This window comes from Globicephala melas, chromosome 4, assembly GCF_963455315.2.
Source record: "Globicephala melas chromosome 4, mGloMel1.2, whole genome shotgun sequence".
Lineage (NCBI taxonomy): Eukaryota > Metazoa > Chordata > Mammalia > Artiodactyla > Delphinidae > Globicephala > Globicephala melas.
The window spans coordinates 115,173,950-115,191,062 of record NC_083317.1 but is presented as its reverse complement, the minus strand read 5'-3'; the positions used below and the strand labels follow the sequence as shown (position 1 = coordinate 115,191,062).

General features: G+C 42.2%; 1 protein-coding gene across 1 annotated transcript in view; it reads left to right on the top strand.

The window, feature by feature from the left end:
* Positions 1–17,113, top strand: part of MED12L (mediator complex subunit 12L) — a 327,428-nt gene that overhangs the window by 58,686 nt on the left and 251,629 nt on the right. Inside the window, exons 7-8 of the mRNA XM_060297523.1 lie at positions 13,550–13,719; positions 16,171–16,281. Of these exons, the coding sequence (XP_060153506.1) occupies positions 13,550–13,719; positions 16,171–16,281 (281 nt within the window). The remainder of the gene's footprint in view (positions 1–13,549; positions 13,720–16,170; positions 16,282–17,113) is intronic.

Genomic DNA, 17,113 nt, shown 5'->3' with positions numbered 1-17,113 from the left:
GTGTACACATGTTGTGCATTCCTATGGGAGTTTATATTCCTATTTCCAGTTTATCTCTAACATTCCCATGTAACATTAAAGATTTTTATTAATTTCTCTGATTTTACCTTTATTTCATATCTGTTACATGGACAGTGACATGGTTTCCAGTAACAAGGACATGGTTACTTATCTGTCTTACCCTGCTATAAGCATATACTAGATTCAGAATTAAAATCTATATGTTAGGAAGAAAGGAAATATCTAAGTACAGAACGTCTTGGTGGGAGGTGAAGGAGAGCTGACTATTCCATCATCTTCCATAGTAGGAAGCCAATAGATAATGCTTAAAATCAGGAAGTACAACTGCACGTATGTTATTTAGAGATAAAGAGGTCAACAAAAGAAACACAGTGGATGAAAGAATTGAAAATAATTGCATTTGGGGAATGGGAAATGGAGGAGTCTGTGGACAGTGGACTGCTGTTTTTCACAATAAGTCATACAGAGCTATTGGACTCTAAGACACGTGCAAGTGTAACTTTGATATAAATAAAAAGTTAGCTAAGCCTAATCTCAGTCCCAAATTATTACTCTCTATTTTTGTGTTGTTGATACCTTTTCTGGAAGGTACCTTGCTGAAAAAAAAAATGTGTTTCATGCAAAAGATTTGAAGGAAGCTCAGGGAATGCATTACAGTTTTAGTTCTTCTTAGATAGTATTACGAGAGCTTACTTGTCACTCAGCCAAGTGCTTGCTGCTTGGGACCTTAACAAAAATTGGAAGACTTTAATATTTTTCCAGGTGTGTAGTTGTTCAGTTAATTGGATATGTAAAATTTACAGACTTAAAAATTGAGGTAAAAATCCCATCAAATTTATCATCTTAACCATTTTATATGTACAGTACAGTCTAACTGTCTGCACGTTGTTGTGCAACAGGTCTCCAGAACTTTTTCATCTTGCAAAACTGAAGCTCTATACTCATTAAATAAACTCTCCTTTCCCCTCTATGCCCTCCCTCCACCTCTGTCAACCGCCATTGTACTTTCCTGATTTATATACACTTTTAAATGTTCTCATCAAGTTTAATATGCTACAGTGTTACTCTGCATTCCACATTGTTGCCCTATGGAAACATGTTTCAGCTTTTTCTAAAGTAAAAATGTTATAGCCGGGCCCATGTTAGAATGCTAGTATGTGGTAGTGGTGGTGGTTGTTGGTTGTGTGTGCGCGCGTGTGTGTGCATGCGTGCGCGTGTGTGTGTGTGCATGCGCGTGTGTCTGTGTGTGTGTGTGTTTATGATCAGTTAAAGGTAATGTCTGCTCATGATTGCTTTTTGAATTTCTTAGAGAAATGCATTCGGAGAACTTTATATATATATTTTTACTTAAATATATTTTAAATATATTTAAATATATTAAATATATTTAAATATATTTCATTTGAATAAAGAGTGATTTAGTTAAAAAAAAGTATATTAAGATTCTCTGCACTGGAGTAGATGCTGTGAAGTTTTTAACCAAATGGAGGCTGTGCTATCTGCCTTCAAGGGGGCTGCCTTAAAGGCATTTTTGTGGAAACAAGATGCATACATGGAACACAGAGCAACAGTCGGTACATGATTACCAGTAATCATACAGGAAACGACTGGGAGGCTGGAAAAATTAGGGGAGGTTTTCTGTAAGAGTTGAATATGAGCTGGGCCCTAAAGAAATCTAGGCTTTAAGTAAAAATTGGGAAATTTGTGCTTTGTTTTGTTTTCATGTCTTAAACAGTATTTCTTGGTCTTAAATTAGCTAGTTGTCTTCCTCTCCAGCAAACTGAGAGCACATGAGTTACATTTATAGTTCTTTTATGTGTACTGTATTTGCTTTGGTTTTTACCAGTGTCGTTTCTTCTGGTCTTGTTGGTTTGGGTGAATTACCTGGTCTTGAATTTCCTGTTCAGAACCCATTGCCCCTCAACAGTTTCTCTGTTTTCTAGTCACTTTTAATGTTGACTCCTGATTGAACTAATGAATCTGTGATAAAATAGTGATCAGAGTCCCAATTTCATTAAAGTTTAGTTTTTTGCTGTCTATGGCTATCAATACGTACATGTACATCTATACCTGGAACATATTATACAGCAAAAATATCTGTTTGTTGGAAGTTTTTGTAGTTTGCAGCCTGGTTTTATATATTGTCAGTTGGGGCAGTCCTCACAGAATGCCTCGGAGGTAGCTGGGTATCTCCATTTTACAAATTAGGGTGAGAAGATCCATGGAAAGTGGGAGAACTGAGAATTCCATCCTGGACTTCCATTTCTGGGTCCTGTTTGCTTTGCAGAGTTTCTAAGCGGCTCATATCAGAGGGGCGACTGTGAGGCTGGGATGGAGTGGGGTATGAGGGGTGTCTCAAAAAGCTCAGTGTTTCGTGAGTGTTTTTATTTGTCGTGCATCTTGTAGCTCTGTTGCTTACAGCATAAAGAGGAGGATTTTGAGAAAAGACAGCTGCTTGTGTGACTTAAAAATTTTTTAAAAGTAGGTAACACATATCCGTGGTAGAAAAACACAAAATACCCCAAAGGGCGCAGTGAAGTCTCACCTCACTGTGTCCTCCTGCGGCCCCTCATCACACACTTCAGAAGGAATTGTTGTAACGTTTCTTGTGTATCTTCTGAAATGTATTTTTTTTTTGCGGTACGCGGGCCTCTCCCGTTGTGGAGCACTGGCTCCGGACGCGCAGGCTCAGCGGCCATGGCTCACGGGCCCAGCCGCTCTGTGGCATGTGGGATCTTCCGGGACCGGGGCACGAACCCGTGTCCCCTGCATCGGCAGGCGGACTCCCAACCACTGTGCCACCAGGGTGAAATGCATTTTTATGTGTATCTTTAGTGCATGTTTTTACATTCCTTTCAGAAAATGGGTGCTTGCTCTGTGCTGTACACAGAGCGCCTTGTTCTTGTAAGGGGCTCTAAGCTACTAACTTTGTAATACTTATAAAAGCTGGATCTTTTCTTTTTGCAATTTGTATGGGAATGTTAATTCCATGATGAATAGAAAGCTTTTTTTTTTTTTTTTTTTTTTTTTTAGGTAAAAAAGACATACTCTAAGTTTCAGGGTCATTTTCAGACAAAGTGTATATAATCTTCCAAATGAAATCCCTGCAATAAAGTGGCTCTTCTGCCCATTTCAACTCACCATGATTTTGGAGTCAAGTAATATATAGAATATATTGACAGGATAGAAAACACATTAAGGGTCGATAAATGGTCAGTTGGAACATCTTTGTGAGAGTAACACAGCTAAGATGAATAGATGGAAATAAACATATCGTATTGATATATGATATCGTACCGTACAATATATCATACGGTCTTGGAATCTTCAGCAAAATAAAACCAGGTGAGTGCTGGAGGAGAGGATACAGGGGATGGGTCTGCATGGTCTGTATGATGTGTAAGCGTTGTTATGTTTTAGAGCCTTTTGGTCTGGAGTTTCTTTGCACGGTTATCTGGTGATGTGATGTCTGTAGTATTTGTATTCGCGTCCTAGTGGAAGACTCTTGTTCAGAATTACAAATTTTACAGCAACTACGTCTAGGACCTAAGAAGTAAACACTGTGCTGCTCTTACTGTAGGAACTTTACTCAAAGCACAACTGGTCATGGAATTAAATACCAATGCAAAGCGCAAAAAGGAAAAAAAAAAAAAGAAAATGTAGTTTATTTTTGCTCCACAAATGACTGGGGCTTTCTACTGCCTCCTCTGTAGCAGAAGCTGGAGAAGGGGCAAGGGTAACCAAGCGTCCGATGTAGTGTAATTTCAGTAGCTTAGGCGCCTCCAGCAGGGCCGGCAGCGGGTCTTTCACCAGCACCGCGCCTGCGTTTCACCTCCCCACAGATCCTCAGGAGGGCCCCCCCTTTATTCCCGAGGCTGCAGGAACGCGCAGAGGCATGTTCTCCTGTTCACAGGGAGGCAAATTTGTGTTCTCCTCCTCGAGTCTCTTGTCTTGCCCTAGCTGTCCTCTCCTGGGGCGATGAAGTCCTCAGCCTGGTCTCAGATGTGGAAGGCGGTGGGGACTTGTCCTACGGGGTTGAGTAAACGCGCCAGTTTAATATTTGGAAAAATAACATCCCAGTTATTCCGTGAGAGGAACATCTCAGCTAGGCCAAGGCCGTCGCTCACTCAGAAGTTGGGAGGGATTTGAGGAACTCACCCTCTGATAACTAGAACATTCATTTCCAACGCCCGCCCACCTCCCCAGAAGGGGTGGGGCTGTCACGGCAGGCGTTTTGCACGTGCCCCTCTGTCAGGAGCAAACCGCGAAGCGGTGCTGCCCAGAAGCTCGTGCCGTGGTTGATGGGCGGGATGCGGCGTTCTCGTTCCAGGGGCTGAAACTGGATTCTGCCTTTGGCTTCAGATGCACCTATGGGGTTGACAGAGAAAAAGGACACCTGGAAAAAAATCCCTAAATGCCACAGTTAGCATTTGTCCGCATTAGCCTGGGAACAGGAATCGGAGACCTGACAGCGAGAGGGGCAGACCAAGAAAAGGGTCAGAGGCTGTCCTCAGGTATGAGATGCTGCCCGGCTTCTCGAAGACAGGCAGGCAGGCAGGCGGTTAGGAGTCTCCCTGCTGCTTTGGGACTCAAGTCTCTTTTGCTCCCTCCTCGTCAGCCCCTCTCCTCTCCCCGCCCAAGACCTTGCCGCCCGTCTCCTTGGTTGGCCACGTGGTCTCTTTTTCACCCTGAGATCCTTAGGCATTAAGCGTCAGTCACACAACTGCACAGTTATTTATATGTTGCCCTGTAAGGGCCCTTATCTTTTGGGGGGGCATTGTCCCTCCCTCCTCAGAGCGGTTGGCTGGTTGGACCTTCGCCTCTGTCTGCAGGCTCCCTCCCCTGTCTCACCACCCTTCTCTTGGACTTCAGAGAGGAGCAGACTCCGTCAGTCTCCCTCAACCACCTGTTCACTTCCACCCCAACACACACCTGTATGGACTTACGTGCAGCAGCCAGTCCTCACATGTCTTCCTGTCTTGGCCAGAGAGTTCCTACTTCCAGCCAGGGTTACTTCCTGCCCATCTGGGGGCTCCTGGCCGCCCGGCCTGTAAATCATGCAAGTTTGCTTCCTCTCAGAAGCACACTGTGCTGTGACACAGCAAACTGTGTCACAGTTCTAAGCACATTATATCTTACTTAATTCTCAAAATAGCCATATAGGCTAAGTACACTTATCAGCCTGTTTGATAGACAAGTAACTGACGCATCCAAAGGCTGAGTGACTCGCCCAGGACTCCAAAGCTGCTAAGTGATTCGAGCTGCGACAGGAACCAGGCCACCTGACGCTAGAACCTGGGCTCTTCACCACCAAGCGTGTAAACATACGCTGAGGGCTCAGGGGAGGGCTGAGTTAGTTAGTGCACAAGCCGTATTCTTTGCAGAATAAGCCTTCCTACACCTGGGGCTGTGTCTGCTGGGTACTTCTGCGGTCATAGTCCCGTCGTTTAAGGCATTGAACCCACGTATGATAGAGTTCCCCACATCCATATCTTCACCCCGAGCCTTCTGAATGTCAGACCTGTGTATCCACCTGCCCCTGGACACATCTTCCCATGAATATCTTTGACACCTCAAATCCAAGTGTTCAAAACTGCACTCAGAACTGGGACACCTGAATAATAAGATCGGCGGATTGTGTCCATGTCAGTATCCCGGTTGTGATATTGTCCTGTAGTTTTGCAAGATGTTAACATTTGGGAAAAGTAAGTAAAATGTACGTGGGGTCTCTCTATATTGTTTCTTACAAGTGCATGTGAATCTATGCTTATCTCAAAATAAAGGTTTAATTAAAACAACACGTTCATGAAAACAAACGCATTGACTTTAGCCCCCTTACCCTCCCCCCTCCCGGCTCTCTGTTCCACATCCCGTTCTGTGGCACCGTGATCTGCTCAGCTACCCCACAGGGAGATCTGGAAGCTGCCCACCCTTCTCTGTTTCTCCCTCTCCACCGTCAGGTTGCTTACAATTCTACCTACCTCTTTTTTTGCACCCTCCTCAGCCATCTCTTCACTGGACTTTGCAGCCTCCTTTCAATTTGTCTCCCTCCCTGCCACCCCCTCCTGCAACTTCTGAGAGAGAATCCTAATTTACATATCTGATCTCCTCTTTCCTTTGCTTAAAATTCTTCCATGGCTTTGAGTCATTCGTGGCAAAAGATCAAACTCCATAGCTTGTCACTGCCTGGGCTATTGTTTATAAACGCAGATTTCTGGACCCCAGTCCAGACTCACAGGGTGGAAATCTCAGAGTCAAAGCTAAATCGGTATGTTTAGCCAACTGGCGCCCTCTGGTGACCATTCTGTGCCATCGCGTTTGAGGACCTCTGGCCTGGGCCACCTACCTCGCCTCACGGGTGACCCTTTCTCCCTCTGCCTTGCTGCTGTCCGCATGGCCTGGGATGTTTACACACTGCTCTTTCTGCCTGTGGAACTCCTTTGTACCTTCCCTCCAGACTGGGCTAAAGTATCCCCTTGCTTCATCCCCTGTGTCCCATGGCATGTCAGAGCGCTTACCTCATCGCTGTCAGTATCTGTGTCCCTGTGTGTCTACCTCAAGGATGAATCACCTCAGGTGGGCACTGCTTTCTTCTCACCTTTGTAGCTCCAGACCCCGGGAGAGCTTCTGGCCCTCCGTAGGCATTTAATGTTTGCTGCCAAATGCCCATGATTTTTATTTTTTCTTGAGTTGTCACCTTGATCCCCAAGTGACAGTACTTACTGTCGTTTCCAGTAAGTAAGACCAGAGAGAAATAGCCAGTTAAAAATAACATGGTAAAATTACTCATCCAGACAAAACCAGATATTCAGTATTTGCCATTTAGCCCCAGTGTTGTACAGTTAATTCTAAGTGAGAGGAAAACTTAAAGCATAAAAAAGATTCAGGAATTTATCGCACCATAGCATTTCCACGGAGTGACAACAGCCCATCTACCCATTCCAGCACCCCCCCCCCCCACCTGCACACACACGTACGTTTCCTGCTTTTCAGCCAGAGGGCCTGATCTCACTAACCGCCCATTCAGCAGAACCAACATTCCAGCCGGTGGGGTGACTCTCCTTTGGTCTCCCGTCGCCCTGAGGCAGCAGTTTTCCCTGGGGCTCGTCTTTATCCAGCACTCTGTTCCCCGCCCCGCCTTTCACTCCCCAAGTTTGACCAGTGGCCGAATACGGGATTTCCGGTTTCCTGTGAATCGTTTTATAGAATTCAACTGATTAACTTTTTTTAAGCCTTTCATTATGGACATTTCAAACATAGACAAATATAGGAGAATGTGATAAAGTCCCTGTTACGCATCACCCAGGTTTAACTGTTCACCCTCTTGGCCACGCCTGCTTCTACCCTTATTCTCCTCCCTAACCACACCTCCTCCCTGGGCCCCTCAGAGTCTCGTCCTTTCGTCGTGGATTACTTTTCATCCGTGCGGAGTAGTCTTTTTTACTTCATGAAACGCGGATGAATTTTTATTGGTAGTAAGGTATTTCAAGAAAACATTAAAAAATTATGTAATAGCTTTATTGAGGTACAATTTATACTGTTTTACAGTTCATTTTAAGTGTACAGTTTAGAGGTTTTTCATGTGTTTACAGAGTTGTGAAACCATCACTACATTTTGGAATATTTTTATCACCCTCAAGGGAATCTCGTACCCATTGGCAGTCACTCCCCATTTCCCATCAACCCCCCTCAGCCCTATAGATTGGCCTATTCTGGACATTTCCTCTAACTGGAATCATAACATATGTGGTTCTTTGAAACAGGTTTCTGTCAGTTAGTATAATGTTTTCAAGGTTCATCCGTGTTGTAGTAAGTATCAGTAGTTCATGACTTCTGATGGCTGAGTGGTATTCCCATTATAGGCATATCAGACATTTTATTTACCCATTCATCAGCTGATGGACATTTGAATCGCTTCCACTTCTTGGCTGTTACGAACCATGCTGCTATAAGTGTGTACAAATCTTTGCGTGGGCGTATGTTTTCATTTCTCTTGGGTGTATAACTAGTTGTGGACTTGATGGGTTATATGTTAACTCTATGTTCAACCTTTTGAGAAGCTGCCACACTGTTTTCCACGGTGGCTACATCATTTTACATTCCCACCAGCAACGTATGAGGACTCTAGTTTCCACAACATCCTCACCAAAAAGTTGGTATTATCCGTCTTCTTGTTTATACCTGTCCTAGTGGTACCTTGTGGTTTTGATTTGCATTTCCCTGGTGGCTGTTGACATTGAGCACCTTTTCATGTGCTTATCGGCCGTTTGTTTGTATTCTTTGGAGAAATGTTTATTCGGATCCTTTGCCCATTTAAAAAAATAGATCGATTATTCACCTCTTTATTATTGCGTTGTAATCATTCATTATATATTCTAGCTCCAAGTCCCCTGTCAGATAAATGATTTGCAAATATTTTCTCCCCATTTTGTGAGTTTGCCTTTTCACTTTGTTGATGGCATCCTTGGATCCAGAAAGCATTTTAACAACAGAAAACGAGAAAATCTTTCAGTCATTTTCTTGGGGGCTCACAGATGGAGGGTGCAGCATCTTATATATACTGAACTTTCCTTCTCCCCCTCCCCACCCTCCCATCTGTCTGCACCGAAGGCAAAGTCGGGCTGGTTAAATCCTCTACATCCTGCAGTTTTGAGAAGCGGTCTGTTCGTTCTCACTGTGGAGAGGCAAGAACCTTTCATTGTAGTGGTGTAGCTTCAGGGGGAATGTTTGAGGATATAGGTTTTTCCATTGAGGAGCCTGTCATTGGAATTGACTTAAGTGCTGATTCAAGTGGATCACTTTAAAGATGTGCACCTTCATCTCTGGACTTGGTTGGAGTTTTTACGAAGCAATCTTTGTTGCATCTATTTTATGCAGTGGGTTCCCACTGGTTTTGATAAAAGGAAAGAATTTAGCAAGGAAAATAAGCCTTCATAAAATTAAAGCGTATATGTATATTAGGGTGTGTGTGTGTCAAGTTTACATTTATACTTATATTTACAGGAAGTTTACTAAAAAGAATAGAAAGTTCTGTATTTGCGTGGGCCTCTTGTAGCACGCTGATGAACAGGCGCTTCCAGTTGCATTGGTTGTAACAAAGGCGGAGTGCTCTAGAGAGGGAATTTGGCGTTTTCCCTACAGTGGTGTTTGAAACCTTCTAGGTCTGCAGTGATGAGTTTAAACTAGAAAGCGAAGATGTTTGTATGAAGATTTGATAGGCAGAATAATTGTGGAGGAACCTGATTTAGTCGCTTTATTTTGGGAGGACCTTATAGTGTATTGACTCAAGTCAATACTTAGATCTTGAGCACATAAGGAATAGTTTTATAGGGATGAAAGAGACGGAGGAAATTCTAATACATCAGTTAGAGAAGAGAGAGAGATCCCCGCTAGGTGGCGGGGTGGTGTCCAGAGACTACAGAAGGCTACACGAGAGACGTGACATTTGAATTGGGCCCAGAAATCTTCCCATCCCTGAACACAGGTGGTTATGGAAGGTCCTGTCGATAGAGCATCATAGGCGTAAGAGTCAGAGAGAAAACCCCTTGAGCTAGCACCTTGAGTGTGTATGAGGATGTAATGGCAGATAGTATTTGAAATGATTTTAATTCCCAGCTAAGGAGTTTGACCTCAATTCATCAAGGACTGCAGATCCATCGGAGGTTTTGGAACCACGAAATTGACGTTGGTTGATTCCATAAACACGTATCCAGAGCATTATGTTAGGCATTGCAGCTCAGCTGAGACAGAAGCAGGGTCTAACATCAGGGGCAGTCAAAGTCTAACCTTTAGTTTCCTTTCTAAAAACTTTTCATACCAATAATAATGATGATCGCTTCTGCAGTGCAGGCACTGTGCTAAGTAACTGACCTGGATGTATTATTATTATTATTATTTTTTTTTTTTCGGTACGCGGGCCTCTCACTGTTGTGGCCTCTCCCGTTGCGGAGCGCAGGCTCCGCACACACAGGCTCAGCGGCCATGGCTCACGGGCCCAGCCGCTCCGCGGCGTGTGGGATCTTCCCGGACCGGGGCACGAACCCGTGTCCCCTGCATCGGCAGGCGGACTCTCAATCACCGCGCCACCAGGGAGGCCCAACCTGGATGTATTATTGATCCTTGTTGCAGCGATTAGGAGATTGAGGTTTAGCGGAGGCTAGATGCCTTGCTCACGACTCAGTGGCAGAGCTAGGACTTGGACCCAGGGCCATCCTGTCCCTAAGTTCATTCTACCGGTAGCGCTCAGTGCGGCCCTGTATTGCGTCTCTGCTGTGTCGCGCTGCCAGGACGCCCTCTCCGTGAGCGTTGCTGCATTTGGGGTGCTCTGTGTTTGCCCCCAGGGTGGACGTTCCTCTTCTGCTGAGTTCCCAGTTCTCTTATTAATACTGTAGGTATTCCAGGCCCTGGGAGATCATCTTTTAATGTAACTTGACAGTCTCTCTTCTCACTTATCGTGGATTTATCAATTTATGTACTTTCATGTCCTGGAGTGGGGCATCTCACACCTGTTTGTGTGCTTCTGGTGTACCTGTGTGACCTTGAGTTACGCCCGCAGTGCCTGGATCTATTGTACGGTAGGGTGAACCGCGTGGCCTCTGAAATCCCTTCTGTTTGGGGGGAGAGGCATCCACAAAGAGGAACAGTGGCTACAGGATTCTTAGATGCCAGGGAGAGTGTTGTGAAAAGGACAGGTCGTTCTTTTCAGTGCTGACCCCTGACCCACCGTCAGTAACATTCATGTTCGTAAGCTTTCGAATAATCTGGCTTCGTGGACCTTGAGTTCTACCTGACATCAGTGAACTAGAGATGTAGCCAGAGCCTCTGAGTTGCTCGATTTTAGAACTGGTCCACTTTCAGAGCAGCCTCTTTCATCGCTTTCTGCATCTTTCTACCTTTGAACCTCCTTACCTTGCTCCCCCACCTTCCCTAAGATCTCTAACCGTTCCTGTTTCCTTTTTATCACTTAGGACTGGGTCCCCACTCCAGCCCAATTAGATCAAAATCTGGTGGGATGGGGCCGAAGACACTGGCGTTTGGTAAAAGCCTCTGGTGATGGCATTTGCGTTCAGGGCTGAGAACCGCTGTGTGTCTTGCCGCTGCTGCCCTCATTTCTCCCTTTTAATGATCAGTCCTAACTAAGCATGAGAGGTGTCCGTGAACCTAATAATTTTAAGGAGTGCAGTACTAGTGGCTATTTGTTATTTTTTGTTTCTAATGAAAATTTTGTGTGCATCCTAATTTTTATATTAGTTCACACTGGACTCTCTTCAGTCCCAGGTCTCTGAATCGGTCTGATAGATATGACAACTTAATGTCAGTTAGATACGGTTAAAGTTAAAATACATGACCAAGAGGTCTATATTTGAATTCCACTTGAATTTTAAAAGTAATTCAAATTGTGGAATGATATATTCAGATCCTTAAAAAGTTATACATATATTTATGTAAACAGTCAAGCACACAAGAAGGAAAAAAGAAAACAAAAAATATAAAACTGTTTAATGATTATGAGATTTTTCTCTCGTCATATCTGCATTAGAAATTTTCTGTAGTGAATGCGTATTTCTTCTATATTTAAAAAAAACAATCTTGAAAAGAAAATATACCCTAGACAAAGTAGGGGTGTGTGTGAATGTGTGTGTTATTTTTAGCCCTTGAAGCTAAAATATTCTGAGGGGGCATTGAGAATAGTACCATACTGAGAGTGAGTTAATAGCAAGGCTTGGCACACAAAAGCTAGGATTTGGATCCTTGTTATTTTTGTTTCTGCTTATTATAGCTAAGCTAAACTCCTCTCATCTGATGGTTGGTATTTTGCTTTGCTGAACGAGTGAGAGTCATGAGATGATTAGTCCATAACAGGGGCACCAGAAAATGATGACATTGATAATTTATTGTTTGGTTTTTAATGACGAGGGAGTAATTTTAACAATAATATCTGTTATCGGTGGTGCTTTCTGAAAAACGGTTATACCAGGAACAGAATGTTGACTTAGTATCTGTTCATCTTTTTGCAGTGGCTTATTACTGGAGCAATGCTTAACGTGTGCATTTGAATTTCAGTTTTAACTAAGACACAATTAGAACAAGTGGTTTAGACCAAAACTTAGCAGTCATTAATCATCTCTGGGTACTGTTGTCAAGTAATTTTAGTAGTACTTAAAAAAATAAAATCAAAACGCTCAATTTCTAATAGATGTTTAGTTTCTACTCTTCTTTTTGTCAAGATAGGTTCCTTTAAAAATAAGAAGGGTGGAGAAACTACTGCCAAAATAATGAGAAAACAGCACTGTGTGGTAATATTTCAGTACAATGATTTCTTCTGAAATGCTGTTTCACTAATCCTTGGGGAAGTTTGGCTGTGAGCATGCAATTATTACATTTCTATCCACAGAATGGGCTAAAGTTGGCATCACATCCTTCATGGCAGTCAAAGGCAACACGTTGACTGAATTTGTGACCGTGTGGCGGATACTTTGAATAATTTTAGAGATTTTTTTTTTTTTAATGCTACATTTTCTGTTTCCTCCCCAGTTTCCTACCTTTTGTCGCTCACTACTCTTTCTGATTGAGTTCTGAGGCATCTTTTGTTGGTTGGGGAGAGTAGAATAACTGAAGGTCCAGATGATTGTCCAAGAGGCGGCCCCTCTTGTGTCCCAGGCAGGGGTGGGGGAGTGCAGGGTGGAACGCTATCTGGGGCCAGCCTGCGGGGAAGGTCAGTCCTCTTACAGATTGACAGAAACAGAACACACCTTAGTTAGGCATGTTTGAACCCTGACTTGGAGCCGGAAAAATGTACCGTTAAGAGAGCTGCATTTGGGGGGATTTTGAATTCTTTTGGAGTAGTAGAATTGTGGTTTCTTTTTTAATTTATTTTTTTAATTAATTTTATTAAAGTATAGTTGATTTACAATGTTGTGTTAATTTCTGCTGTACAGCAAAGTGACTCAGTTATATGTACACATATACATTCTCTTTCATATTCTTTTCCATTACGGTTTATCACAGGAGATTGAATATAGTTCCCTGTGCTATATACAGTAGGACCTAGTTGTTTATTCTGTATATGTAATAGTTTGCATCCGCTAATCCTAAACTCCCAGTACATCCCTCCCCCACCCTCCTCCCCCTTGGCAACCACAAGTCTGTTCTCTATGTCTGGAATTGTGATTTCTTAAAGTGCTCACCTCCCCTGTTCTATTCCCTGCTTGTGCCTCTGATATATTTTTATATGAGTGTGGGCATCTCTCCTCTTAGGTCAGGGGTCACAGAGGGACAAGGGAAGAGCTGGCCGGCAAGGCGTCCTTGCCAGCCGATGGGGCAGGCACATTACACTAGTTTGCATTACTTAAGGGCTTTGGGGTGGGTGTGCCTTTCTGAACAGTGCTTGCATACGTTTTCCAAAGCCATTTTTGTGTAACAGATGTTTGTTTAATAAGTATATCCTTAAGATAATCAGAAAGGAAGAAAAAGTTCTTACAGTCATCGTATCTGGAAGTGGATTTTTTTTTTCTTTTTTTAAATGCAGAGTGGACACAAATATCTACCAGGTATCTTCGAGAGCAGTTGGCCAAGATTTCCGACTTTTACCACCTAGCTTCCAGCGCAGGCGATGGCCCTGTCCCTGTGCCACCCGACGTGGAACAAGCAATGAGGCAGTGGGAGTACAACGAAAAGTTGGCATTCCACATGTTCCAGGTAACATTCCCACGAAACTCAAAGGCTGCTAGCATGCTTTTAAGAGGAGAGCAAATTCCTTACAGTTTAGTTTTTTTTTTTGGAGGGGGGGCGTTAAATTATATCACTATATGAACTAATACATTCAAAGAAAGCCATCTGACATATCTCACACTAAATTAATATTAAAGGTAACACCTTTGCCCTGAGATGACAGCTTCCTATTATACATATTGATCGCCAGCTTTCAATGATGCCAGCTCTTTTAATGCCATTAATTGGTTTGTAATTGCGCTATTAAATGTAATCCTCCCAAGCCATTTACTTTGCAAAAACTGGAGGCATTAATTCAAAAAAATTTTTGTGCTGATGCCTCCCGTCTTATAGATCTCCTTTAGAGCTTATTATTCCAATGAAAGGTCATCTTAATTTTGTTCAGCTGCAGTTTAAAATGCAGTTGAGAGGAGGGGTAAGGGCATTGAGGAACGACTGAACTCCCATCCTGACACGCTGATGTACATCATATTGACCAGAAGAGGGCGCTTGTGCCGTTATTTGCCTCGATTGATCTTTACTCCCGGCGTGGAGGAAGGACGAGTGTGTTCAGCTGGAGTTGTGTTACCAGCATAGACGTTCACGACCTGCTGTCTTGATCAAAGAGGAAGGGGGTAGAAAGGATGTGTGGTTTCTAAATTTCCCTCCTTAGAACTTCAATTACAATTTCCAGGTGGTAAGCAACTTTTTCTAAGAGCTCAAAGTAGGAAACTTTGCCGGTCCTTTGGGAAGTAGCATTGTTAGTTTTAAATCAGTAAAAACAACTCTTAACCAATTCTAGTTCCATTTAGCAGAAGACTACTTCGGTGCCTGCTCTGAGCTTTTATGACTTTTTTTGAGCTGAGGATTTCGTCTGCATCTTTGAAAAAAGTGTCTCTCAGCATGCTTAGTATTTTAGGAAGGATTACTTTATGTAATAGGAACACTGAGATCAGTATCTCTTTTTTGGAAGCAGTTAGGTAGGTCCTAAACAGATGAATCTAACTGGGACATTAATTTAAAAGTTCATCGTATTTTAATTCACCTTATTCTGAAACATGAAACTGTCTCTAGTATGTACATGTGCAGGTGTGCATGTGCAGAGATAAGGGTACAGGTACATAACAAAAGCATCTTGAGGATGGACATTATGTAGTCGTTGGAAGTCATGCTTATGAAGATACTTTTTCTTTTGAACCTTGCCTTCACCATCTCTTAATTCTTCATGCAAGGTTCCATTTTATTTATTTCTTTAACTTAAAGTTTACTTTATTGGTCTGAAAATGATAAATTGCAGTTTTTCTGTGGCTAACCTTTTAACTTTATTTTGACTGTAAGCATTTAAAAAAAAGAGAAATTAGCAATAAGTGAACACTTTGCTATCATGTCAATGTGGTGTCGCTGTAATGTTTTAAATATAGAAACTATAATTTAGCAGTATATTTTTACACAAGTCATTGATAACCATGGTAGTGGACCACTGGTGATACGTAGATATGTCAGAGTTGCTGGGAACAAAGTAGGACTTCATATTAACTACTAAGGTTGTTAACCAGAATGACCATAAAAGTTTAAGTGGCTTTCCCAGAAAACATAGCTTTTTGTTTCTATCTTGAAGATTCTTTTATGATGTGAATCATAATACAAGGTTATAATGTGACATTAAATATGTGCGTGCATGGAATGCCATAAAGAATGTGTGTATTTATATGTACATACATAGGAAGACAATAGATGAAAATGTTAACATTGCTTATGTTAAGAGGAGCTACACCAACCCTGTGAGGCATTTTGGAAATTTATGGGTATGTTGTTTTTTAGTGTAGTTATGTCAGAATATTTATACATTATTACAAATTCCTTTTATTTCTTTATGTTACAGATGATTAGGCCATTATATTGACTTTTAAGGTTATATTTCTTAGGTAGGTTATGGTAGCTGAAATTCATTTTAGGATAGAGAAGGAGGCTACTAAGGGGCCTTGGATCTGATAGGATTTCCAACCTCTTTTTTTGAGACGATAGTACGATGGGTGTTTTTGTTCTTTGTAATTGCTACCGTTGGCCAAGTTTCCTCCTATGAGTATGAGTTCATAGAACCCTGAAATCTAGCCAGGTATTTGACGTGCCCTGGGAGTCTGAAAGCTTCTGAATTTTCTTTCTTGTAGGAATTAATTTTTATCAATTTAGAATGAAGCAGATATACAAAACCCAAAGAACAACAACAACAACAAAAGAACCCTCCAATCAGCCATACAGAATAGCACCAGTTCTCTGCTTTGTTTAGAATTTAAACTTTGATCAAGGGGACCATGTTTTACTACAACCACAAAAACAATAGGAAAATTACACTTAAGCATAAAGATAAGACTGCTCTTTTTGAATTTTAGTTGCTTTTGTTTTAACATTATTAGTGTGATTTTTCTTTGTTCATTTAAGGAAGGAATGCTAGAAAAACACGAATATTTGACATGGATCTTGGATGTGTTAGAAAAGATCAGACCAATGGATGACGATCTTCTTAAACTCTTATTACCACTAATGCTGCAGGTACAGTACATGTAACCATGAGCCAGTTGATTTTATGGGCAAGGAACAAGTCTGATGAGAATGATGAGGTAAGTGGAGGTGGAAGAGGAAAAATTTTCTTTTTGAAATGGAAGGAGAAAAGGTCTTGATGTTCCAACACTTGAAGTGATAAGAGGCTTCTTGTAAGTTGTAGCAGTCATTTGCTGGGCCACGTGTTCCTCTCAAGTATTCTCACCCACATTGATTTCCCCCCTTCCCTGAGCTGAGCAAACAGCTCTTGAAATACTGTCTCCTTGTTCACACAGATTTCTGTGAAAACAAAACAGATCGTCTCTTTGTAGGGATACAGAGGATCTTCTACATTCTTTTGATATTCTTTGAGCCACTGGGGGTGGGAACTTCCTGTTTTCACGATTGGCCTAAGATCTGTTAAAGTTTAGGCTATCTGGATGAAATTTATTTAAAAAAAAATTTCTTGCATTTGACAATTCCAGCAATATGAAAGAGTATCGAGTTGAGAAGTCATTCTCTCTCTCACCCAGTACCCTCCCAGAGACCACACCGTACTAGTGCCCTGTGTCCTCCCTGAGACATCCGTATCTGTGCTGTCCACTCTAGTAGCCGCTAGCCAGACGTGGCTCGTGAGCCCTTGACAATGTGACAAGTTCACGTTGTGACGTGCTCTTGATTTAAAGTGCGCACGAGGCTTCTGACTTGGTATGGAAAAAGGAGTATATAATATCTCGCTAATACTTTCTGTGTTGAAATGATAGCATTTTCGATTTAGGTATATTGGGCTGAATAAAATACATCATTCTGTGATTTTTTTTTTTTTTTAATGGCTACTAGCCAT